Genomic DNA, 11,327 nt, shown 5'->3' on the forward strand with positions numbered 1-11,327 from the left:
TATATATATATAGGAAATATTATGATTTTCTATCCAGCCGATATACTGCATTTTACAATCTTGTTTTACTCTCTCATCGTTTACTGGGATGAAACGCAATATAGTATACCACAGGCTCTATCTTCCCGAGTCAATTGACTGTTTTCATTTACTGGAAAAATTAAAAACAAAATTCTAAGCAATATTGTAAAATATTCATAAAACTATGTACATTATATTGTTATACATGTAATATAAAAGTGCGCATTATATACGCAAATTCATATTGGAATATCAACTTCTGACAAAACGTTTATACAAAAACGTATTTAAAAAGTGCCTACACTATTTTAGTAACTAACAATGAAACAAAATAATCTTCTCCAATTAATATAAATTATGAATATGTTAAAATATAAACAAATATTCGTTTTTTAAATACATGTTGAGTCGCACGTTCACATTGAAATGCAGATTTGTCATCAGTTCTTCAAAATAGCATTCCGAAATTAAAAATGGCGGACCGAATATGTAAAAATTCCAAAATTTGATACGGCAGATTAAAATGCTAAGTTCTGTTGACTTTGAATGGAACTCATTTTCCAGAAACTCTTCGAGTCACTTGTCAGATGTATAATTGACAAGATGTAAATAAAAAAGATCGTATCAATAGCAATTATGGAATTTTTTTGAAGCACGCGATAAGACAGATCGTTCAAATAAAAAATTTTGGATCCGCCATTTTGAATTCTGAAATTTGACTAAAGATTCATAATGAACGATTCTAATATCCTTTAATAAGACATAAATTAAATGCTAATTATTCCGTCAAAAAATGGCAAGTACGAAACGATTAAAATTGTTCTGTATGTGAACGTATATACGAGGATTGGTATCGAAATGCAAATAGTTGTCACTTTTTGCACATAAAACATTTTTAGATCTTCAGATTAACTACATCGATTTTATACGAACTCGTTACAATCGAGAATATATACCGACATCATATAAAAGACCTTTAGATTTTTAAATATTTATTTAGTTTCTCAGATAATTTATTTGAAAGCTTGTTTGATGTAATAATTGTAATAATTGTAGATGCACTTAATAGCGACTCAACATTTATGCATTGTCGTAGTTACCTTTTTTAAGTATTCCTTAATCGCATTGCATAATATAATTACAACTAATTCACACAAAGGAAGAAAAGTTCCTACAAATTCTCAAAATTATCAACAGCAAAATAAGACTAATGAGACTGCGACACAGTAAATAAAGCGTAAAAATTATATTAATTACACTCTGTTTACTGCATCGCACTCTCATTAAGTTTGTTCTATTGTTGTTAATTATAATTAAAATTGTGATAGAGAAACAGATAGAGAAGAAACATTTTGCATGCTATTTTGAGTTTGCTTACATGAATTCATACAGTTCTTCCAATTTGTTAAAATTTCCTCTGACATATTATTATTTCTATCCTCTTCTTTTATACTTTCAATTATCTTGTCTACAATTAACTTCTCATCTTCCATCTGAAATAAAAAGAAAGAACATAGCACATTACCTAGAATTACAGGTTGTCTATCTAAAAGATTAATTATTGGCTATTATTCTAATTAATTTTCATTAAGTTTATGTTGGGCAATATACGGGATGTCTCAGAGTGATCGTCAAATATTTCGTAAGCATGTGTAGAACGGATTTAACTGAGTCGAAAGGTCTTCTACTATTTTGCAATTTTCGCAATAGTGAACACGATATTATTAAAAATCGTCGAATATTGATTTTCAATAATTTTTTACTCAAGTACTATCAATTTTACAGAAAAACAATAAGAGATAAAAATTGCTTCTTTTCTTTTCATAAAACTCTAACATATAAAACAGAAATTTTCTACTTTAAAGTGTATTTTATAACTTTTTACGAGAAGCGACTCCCATCCCATCTCCCCCCCTCCCCCCTATTTACGGACGAACGATTTTCATATAATATATTTTCTAATATAATTTTTGTTCTTAGAACAAAAAATTTTTTCCTGCTTTACTCTGCATACATGGTTTACGATACCTGGTTTGGTTAGAGTTAGGGTTATTATATAATAACCTAACCCTAACCAAATCCGATATATGGTTTAATTAGCTTGGAAGGCGATAACTTCCACGTGAAACGTGGAGGTAGGATGAGAGTCGTTTCGAATGGAAATCATGCAGGGGGAAGATAGGGTGGCAGTCGCTTCGCATGGAAGTCGTGCGAATCCAAGTAGAGGGGAAAGGTGGGATGGGAGTCGCTTCGCGTGGAAATCGTGCGCCCCAAACAGGGGGAGGTGAGATGGGAGTTGCTTCGCGTGAACGTCATGCACCCCTAAGCAGAAATAAAGTTTTTTCTTAAATTGTTTTTGTTAATAATTTTTTTGAATAACGAGCGATAGCTAAAACTTGTTGGAGATTGCTCAGGGTGACTTTGACAACGTATGTCAAGATAAAGATCATTGACGGTTACTCCCCTTTTCTGCAGTTTTACTGCATTTTCTTATTGTATATTGCAACTTTTTTTACATGAGAAAAAATGTGCTAACAAATTCTGAAAAAATTCTCAAAACTTTATGAGAAGAAAATAAACAATTTTTGTCTCTTGCTGTTTTTCTGTAAAGTTGATAGTATTTGAGTAAAGAATTATTGAAAACCAATATTCAGCAAATTTTAATAATTAACATCTTGCTAAAATTATTGCGAATATTGCAAAATGATAGAGGACTTTTCGATTCAGTTTAGTCTCTATCAGCACACGAAATATTTGGCGGTCATTCTGGGAAACTCGGTATATTATACGTTATATTTTAATCCGTGTAATTATTTATCGTAAACTATTCCCATACAGCACATTTTATCCGAAGTTTCAGAACGTAGGACATCCTTTAGAACGTCCGTCCCATGGAAGTCTGTGCTGTATGAGTTGAGAAGTATTAAAATTTCAATTAACTTTTATAAGAAATTTATCTTACAAAAATAGACTATTTTTTACGCATTTATTATGTGTCTTAAAACATGATTGAAAAAATAGTTATTTTATAATTGCTTCAATTTCGCACTATATTTTTTACCATAATTTTTTATATCTAATAATTTATTAGTATAATAATTATTACAAATTATTACCATTCTTTTCTTTTCCAATAGACAAGCTATAAAACTACAAGTTTGCTTTAATTCTCCGTTAGCGTCTTCATTCTCCTCAACCGTGCCATTCCGATTAAACGTTTCCAACCAAGTCCTTAACTGCTCTAAAAAATTGCGACATTTTTTTTAATTACATATAATCTACGAATACACATTTTAGATATAAAAAAAATTTTATTAAAATATATACATACACAATTTTATTGTGCATTATTTAATGCTTTCTCCTAAATTTTTTTCGCCAAGATTTAGAAATTGCAATATTTTTAAAGTTATTTTTTATTCTTAAGTTTTAAATTTCAAACTATAAATTTAAAATTAGGAATTTTTAATGTATAATATTCTAAATTTTGATTCCTAATAATAATAATAATAATAATAATGAGATATTAAAAGAATTATATTTATTTATAAATTCATTATTTCTAGATAATTTACCTATTTTGATTCCTTCTTCGTCCACACATGTCTGTACTTTTGGTACATCGATGTTGAACATTTTTGCAATGTCTTCCACGGTTTTATTATCATCATTTGCAATTACCTAAAATTCAATTATATTACTTTGTACTTTATTAATAGACAATCTTAAATTATGATGATCACAATTATATAATACTTAAAGTAATTATATGGTATAAAAGATATAAATTATTTTTACCACTTTATAAAAGAATTAGTGCATAATACATTCTAATTCTGTCATTGTATTTGAAGTATATAACTTGTATTTTGTATTTTATATTTCAGTGGGGGGTATACAAAAGTATTCTATATTTTATTATATTTCAAACATTAAAATCGACAGTATTTGTATTTTGTATACGTATTTTAATTAATTTAAATAATTTAATTGCAATTAAATTATTTACAGATTTGTATTTTGAGTCTTCTAAGATAAACATTTAAGTTATTAAAATTACTCGTACTATTCCGGCTTTGGTTTAGGGTTACAAATAATCAGTGCGCAGTTAACTTTAATTGGAAATTGTATAAATCCACAAACAAAAAATATATTAGACACGGAAATTAGACCTTGATAGAATAGCCATTTCCATTTACATGTGTTTAATCTTATCGGTCGTATTTTTACTCAATACATTATTGCTTTTATTTTGTACTTTAAATACTTTAATGATTTATAAACTTCAATTTTTTTCTACATTTAGAGTTTATAATATCGAAAAAATTTTTCAATATATCTAGTCGATAGAAAATTTGATTTCCTACAAAAAAAAGTTCTGTTGGTATTTTTTCATATTTTGTGTTGTTTTCGAGATGTATTAAAAATAATAAAAAATGATTTCGTTAATATCTCCGAAATGTACAGCTAAATTTAATAGCATTTCTTTTAACTTATTTACATGTCGAATGATCGTATGAATTAATAAAATTGCATAAAAAAGTTAGTTCCTTTCAAAAATCCGTAGGATGTACAATATAATCCTAATTTAAATTGCTTATAAAATATGCGATATTAAAAATTAAGAAGTAAATAATACAACTTTCTTGTATGTTGTGAATTCTATAATCCATTTGTATAAAATGTTCTATATTTAAATTTTTATTGAAATAAATTAAAAAAAGAATCATGTGTATATTATACGTGTATGAAAATAAAATGAACTTACGATAGCAATTAGCGCTAAAATGAAAAGTGTCAGTGATCTCTTCATTTTCTTACGTTTTAGTGATAGAAATGAACAACTTGCACAAAGTTAATCCGACAACTGAATACATTGTATTTCTATGGCTCATATTTATATTGTCTGTAGTGTTGTATATGATCTTACATCATCGACATGCGAGAGAGAATGCTTTGTACAGAGATATACATGCTCGGAAATTTGCTGTAGCGTGATTAGTATAATTGACCGACATATCAGATTTGAATAAGTTTCGATGCATTGAAATACTGCGCAATTACAATATGTTTGCTTCATAGTACATGCACGTATAAGTGGAAATTAGATATATACATCGATGTGTCGCATAGGTTACATTCAGAAAAAAACACAGCATCACAAAAACTATCATAAAAACAGTTTTATATAAAACTGCTATTCAATCGAAATAATTAATAATGTATTACAAGTAAACACATAACAAGATAGAATACAAGTTTTAATCAGACATATAAATAAAAATAAATATACATAGAAAATAAAATTTTATCTTTAACTTTAATATATTGTTGTTTAATACATTGTTATTTAATAATTATTATTTATGTAAAGAATATAATTACAATTGTGGTTATAATTGCAACTCTACACAATTTAAAATTTCAGAATATATTATATACATAAAATATAATGCTCATATTACTATAGTTATATCTACAAAAGTTACATTTTGAAATATTAATGTGATTAATGTAAATAATATTTTGTATAAGAAATACTTTTATTAAATAATGTAATTTTGAAATATGGAATTGTATTGCACATTCATTGATAAGTCGACTCATGCTTACAACGCTTAAAAATTATTCCATCTTTGTTTGTCAAATGTTAAACAAAGACTGATGCTTATGACATAAGCGTTGTAATGAATCGGCCGCGGCTATAGATAACGAATAAAATAGAATAGTGAATTATTATGAAATAATAAACAATAAAAATGATGATATCAAATTACGATGACAGCAGGTGATAAAAATAATAACGATAATTATAGTTACTGTTCAAGGTCGATAATACGCTGTTTCGTTACAGCACGCATGCCTCGTGGGCGTGGAATAATAATACAAATTTAATCTTTAACTTGATCTGGTGTATTTTGTCGGATATATTTTACGATAGTTTCTGCGAAAGTGGAACTTTTCTGGCATTGTGATCAGTTTCGGAATTGGTTGCTAGATAATAAAATCTAACTAGAGTTATACGAATAACGTGTGCATGTTTATCAAATGACTGATTTTTTTTTCCAGAATAAATCTACATTATTATATGTTTTATAAAATTTTAATACAATAGTAATACGTCGTACTGGATAAAATATTTTAAAATAATTACATTTTTTATTGTTGACATTTATTATAGGAATATTTCAGAAATATTGGTTTTGATAAATTTTTTGTTTACATATCGTTTCATCTTTATTTTATTTTTATAGAATGTAAAAAGATAGAAATAGAATATTTAATAAAATTTTTCAATTTCATAATGTTTGTATTTTCTAAGATCTTATTCTCTTTTCGGAGGCTTGATTTCGATAGACTTTAAATAGAAAATTTGAAAATCTTAATTTTTTAATAAGAAAATTGAAAATTGTAAAATTTATTGTTATGAGAAAGTTACCTTTCTTCTTTTATAGTTATTTTCAGACTTTTTGAAAAGATGTTTAATATACGATAATCATTTTTATAGCTATTTGTCATGATGTTTAAAATATCACCCTTTTCAACATTTTGTTCGAATCTTTCTTATTTCGGAACAATTTTACGCAATGCTGCACATATGAAATAACTTCCACCATTACAAACTGTTATTATATAATCGGTGACGTAAATAGCTTACGTTTACGAGATTTCCAGCTTCGCTTTATACTTTATACACGTATGTACATAATAAGTGTATACGTATATATAAAGACATAATTGATCTCCGTATAAGATAAAGCGAGATAATTTGTATTATAGGTTATTAGAAATTTTCAAATTATATAAAAAATTGAGATTGAATTGATTGTATGTAATTAAACATACAAAATATACACTATAATGCAATAAAATGGCTGTATTGTATTGCACGAGTAATGTCCATGATGTATCATTTTATCCTTGTTTAATGTTCTGCGAACAAGGATAACATGATTAAACATGAAATGATGACAACACGTAGCATACGTCTCAGGGTATTAATTTACTAGATAGGTGTCAGTTGCGTTCTCTCATGCTTCCTTCCGTAACTTTATTAAATCTAATGTAATAAAGAACCCTAGGGATTGGATTAACAGTAGTTTCTAAAATAAATGGATCCATTTGAGTATTAAAAAAGTATTTATTGAGCATATACTTACATATTATAGTGATAATAATAATCATTAATGATAAAAGTGGTATAATCATAATTAATTAGTACAGATTTATTTAACAAATAAAACGTTGGTTTACTTAAATGTAATTTTTAATAAATTTTTCCGATTTTTATCGGTTTGACTAGCATTTTAGAAGAATACTATCAACATTAGAACTATCGTGTTAATTATCATAAAGAAAGATAAACATGTTTACGTAAAGATTAAGATATTGATTATGAAGATGTTATGTAGTAAAAAATGCATATAATAAATTATATAGGTTAATGCGCATTTATAAATTGCTAATTATTATTACATATTTAACAAATGTATAAATTATAAAAGACATTAAAAGAATGCGAGGCTGATTTATGCGATTCTCTGTAGCAAAATACTTCTAGCATATTTCTGCAAATTTAAGAATTTCTTCTGAATTTAAATAGTAGTCAACATTTCTTTATATTTTTCATTATATGCTGATTATAAGGAATTATACATTATTGCACATGTAACATTATCATTCTTTTTCTCGCAATTTTATTAATACGTATGAATTACACACAGCCTTCTAGATTTAAAAATCAGCCTAGCAAATTCTTTTGCGGGAAGAAAGAAACATTAAGAGAGAATCCAACAATCAAGCTAATGTTATTTATCATTATTTTGACATCAAAATGACATCTGTATCGTCAAAATGATATCTATATCGTCAAAAGGACGTCAAAATGACGATAAATAACGTTAGTTTATTTGCTGGGAAACCGCATGCGAAAAATATGAATGAAAATCTGTCTATAACATGCAATAATAAATATACGACATTTGCTTAGAACACGGATTGCTTATTACGGATTCTTATCAGAATTTGTGATTTTTCGTCTTGTAAAAAATACTTGAAATAAGATATCTAAGCTAGTCTTCTTTGTTTTCTATTCTAAATTTCGCACACGAATCAAAATGTTTTCTCATTAGTTATATTTGTCACTCGATATCATAGAAAACGTATAGCAATTTGCATGTCATTTCATATGTATATTATGAAAAAATGTGTTTATTACTTTTTCTATGTACACATACACACGCGCGCGCGCGCGCGCGTGTGTGTGTGTGTACATATATAAAGTATAATAATATGTATTATTTTTCTACATATATGAATATACATATTACATGTGCATATACATATATGTATATAGAGTATAATACTCGCAAAGCCAGCTTTAAATCCAGAGATTATCGGTGTATTATCGATCATGTATGTCAATATATTATTATATTGTAAATAGTTTGTTTAATTGAGAAACAAAATTTTACAGAAATATTAACTTAAAGAAATCCATTTCTGTCCTACATAATTAGGAAAAAATTAAAATTTATGATAATACTATTACAAAAAATCAAACAAAATGTAAAAATGTATACACTATCATTATGACAAATACGAAAACTTCTATAAAATATAAAAACAGCCTGCAAAATATAAATCCTTCTACATTCCATTATTTATGCCATTATATATATGTGTGTGTATGTATGTGTGCGTGCGTGCGTGTGTGTGTATTTGTGTATGCGCGCGCGCAGGGTCTGATAATTATTAAGCAGCACTTGTGAATAGATAGATCACAATAAACTGACGAAAAGAGGATACAAGTGATTTATTATACGCGTGAATTTTTATTTCTTTTAATATAGTAAATTTATAGTAAATTTATAGTAAATTTATCGAAAATAAGTTCCGTGTGTCTTGTAAATAATTTTTCCGAATATATAAGAGGATCCCGAACTATAATATGAAAAATTGAATAATCCCAGCCTTCTCCACTTACTGTGCCTCTTATTTCATAAATAAATAAACAATAATAATGATCTAATTGACAAAACATTAAGTTGTTTCAATTATATAAATTAATAAAATTAATTTATTATGTTTCCTATGATCTCTGGATTTATATAATAGATCCGACTTTACTCTTTCAAAATAGATTCGCTTCCAAATAGCAGCGTCCTTCCCTTTTTTATTGCAGACGTCCACAAGACATTCAATATTGAGCAAATGAATATAATACGATTTTTCATAATACATCATACATCATATATACGAGAATTGGGGATTAATTTGTTATTTATAACAAAGTTACGGTTAGAGTTATAAAAAAGACTTAATCAGTAAAACATAAGCAATAAGCAAATTGACCAATCACAGTAAAGACCTTAATGTAAGCAGTAGCCAATTCAACAATGATTTTTTTACTGCTTACATCTTACTGCTTCAGTTTTTTTTATCATGGCCCTTAGAGTTTCGTTTTTTAAGTAACTGTACTTAACTTAATTCCATAGAGCACAAAAGCTTGCAACATTTTTAATATTACTGCAATATTACTGGGATGTTACAACATTATTGCAATATTGCTAGAATAATGTACTATATAGGAATTACATTTAAGTAATCTTGCGGAAGTTTTTAACAGTCACTCGTTAAAAAATTATTTAAAAAAATTAATTTTTACAAATATAGTAATTTTTAGTGAAAATAATATTTAAAAGCACAAATTCTCTGCTTTAAAAACAAAAATTCTTTTTTTTAAAGCAAAAAATTTGTGATTTTATAACGACTGTATTTGTGCTATTTTTTTCGAAAAATTATTTTGGTAAGGATTATTCGATCTATTTCATTTTCTATATCTTAGGCTTCATAATATTACAAATAACAAAATATTTAGTATAAAATAATTTAGTAATGTTATAAAAATATACAATTTTCGTATTCAGAATAGCATAACTTTTTATATAAAATCAAAAATTTATCAGAAAGGCATTGAAAAGTAAAGATTCGTTACTTTTTAAGTAATTAACTGCAACGTGTTACTTTCAAAATTTGTAACTTTGTAACGATAACTAGTTACTTTTTCAGAAAAAAACAATATCAGCTGGAATCATAACTAATTACTTTTACAAAGTAATTTTCCCAATCCTGCGTATATACAGATATGTATACAGTGCGTGTTGAAAGTTACAAAACGGCTAATTATCATAGAAAGTATTGGTATATTGGAAAATTGTTTCACAAAAGTTGTAGGGTTTCAAATGGAAATTTTCACTTTTTATTCAATATTCTTGTAGTTAGGGGCCTATTCTGTAACTCTTAACGATATTGTTACATTGTCATTGCGCTGATTTTTATATACAGTAAAATAGTTGCGTAACGATAATTTAACAATATCGTTAGAGTCGTTAAGAATTACAGAATAGACTTCTAAAATTTCTTTAAAACACTACAATGATATCGTAATATCATTGAAGTATTTTGAAATGAATTAACAAATTTAGATATCACCACATTAAGGCTCCTGAGTAGTCACCACAACCATATTGAATCGTGAAGCGAAAAATGACACATTAATTTTTATTATATGCCATTTATAAATAAAAACAATTTGGATAAAACAAGATGATGAGATTGCATTAAAAAATTTGTAAAAATGGACGAAAACTATGCTTATCCCCACCTGACAGTCAGTAAATAATTGTAAAAAGTGATAAAAGACGTGTAAGTGAAAATAAGTTATGCATGCGCATTGAATAAAAGCATTTAATGTGCTTTTTATCACTCTTTACGATTATTTATTAATGCAATCGCAGGTTCGTATCGCATGCTCTAACATGCTCCTACCATAGCATTTACTCTCTCTAACTCGTTGGAGTAGAAGCTATAACAGGAGCACATTGGAGCATGCTGGAGCATACGAGGCGAACAAACCCCTCATTTTGTTTTATCTAAATTGTCTTTATTTATAAATGGCAATAAAAATTAACGTGTCATTTCTCGTTTCTGACGTCATAATTCAATATGGTTGTGAATGACTACTCAGGAATCTTGATATTATCTAATCGAACCTTTGTTCAGATGTCGACTCATATCTTGAAAAACACTTAACCAAAAGAAGATTTATTATAATGTTTTAAAAAGGTCTTGATGTCAACTACAAGAATATTAATAAAACGTGGGAATTTCTATTTAAAATCTCAAAGTTAACTTTGAAAACTTCTCCACACTTACGCTCGAGGTCAAATAGCTATTGCTGTTTGATATATTTGTTGAAACTCTACAATATTTGTATGAAACATTTTTCCACTATATATATATAT

The 11,327-nt window shown here is 27.1% G+C and overlaps 1 protein-coding gene across 1 annotated transcript; it reads right to left on the minus strand.

Moving 5' to 3' along the window:
- Positions 1 to 6: 6 nt before the first annotated feature.
- LOC108754997 lies at positions 7 to 4,878 on the minus strand. Its single transcript, XM_018497696.1, has 5 exons — positions 4,790 to 4,878; positions 3,597 to 3,702; positions 3,138 to 3,262; positions 1,400 to 1,514; positions 7 to 151 (listed from the first exon to the last, which is right to left on the minus strand). The coding sequence occupies exons 1-5, from the start codon at positions 4,832 to 4,834 to the stop codon at positions 81 to 83; spliced, it is 462 nt and encodes a 153-aa protein (XP_018353198.1). The 5' UTR covers positions 4,835 to 4,878; the 3' UTR covers positions 7 to 80.
- Between the last annotated feature and the right edge of the window lie 6,449 nt (positions 4,879 to 11,327).

Source organism: Trachymyrmex septentrionalis, unplaced genomic scaffold (assembly GCF_001594115.1).
Source record: "Trachymyrmex septentrionalis isolate Tsep2-gDNA-1 unplaced genomic scaffold, Tsep1.0 scaffold83, whole genome shotgun sequence".
Classification (NCBI taxonomy): domain Eukaryota; kingdom Metazoa; phylum Arthropoda; class Insecta; order Hymenoptera; family Formicidae; genus Trachymyrmex; species Trachymyrmex septentrionalis.

Excerpts from the sequence above, each read along its gene's own strand:
- LOC108754997 (XM_018497696.1), bottom strand. The coding sequence starts at position 4,834 with ATGAAGAGATCACTGACACTTTTCATTTTAGCGCTAATTGCTATC. Across the intron at positions 3,263-3,596 it reads CGAAGAAGGAATCAAAATAG|AGCAGTTAAGGACTTGGTTG; the intron begins GTAAATTATCTA and ends GCAATTTTTTAG. Across the intron at positions 1,515-3,137 it reads TATTGGAAAAGAAAAGAATG|ATGGAAGATGAGAAGTTAAT; the intron begins GTAATAATTTGT and ends TTTTTATTTCAG.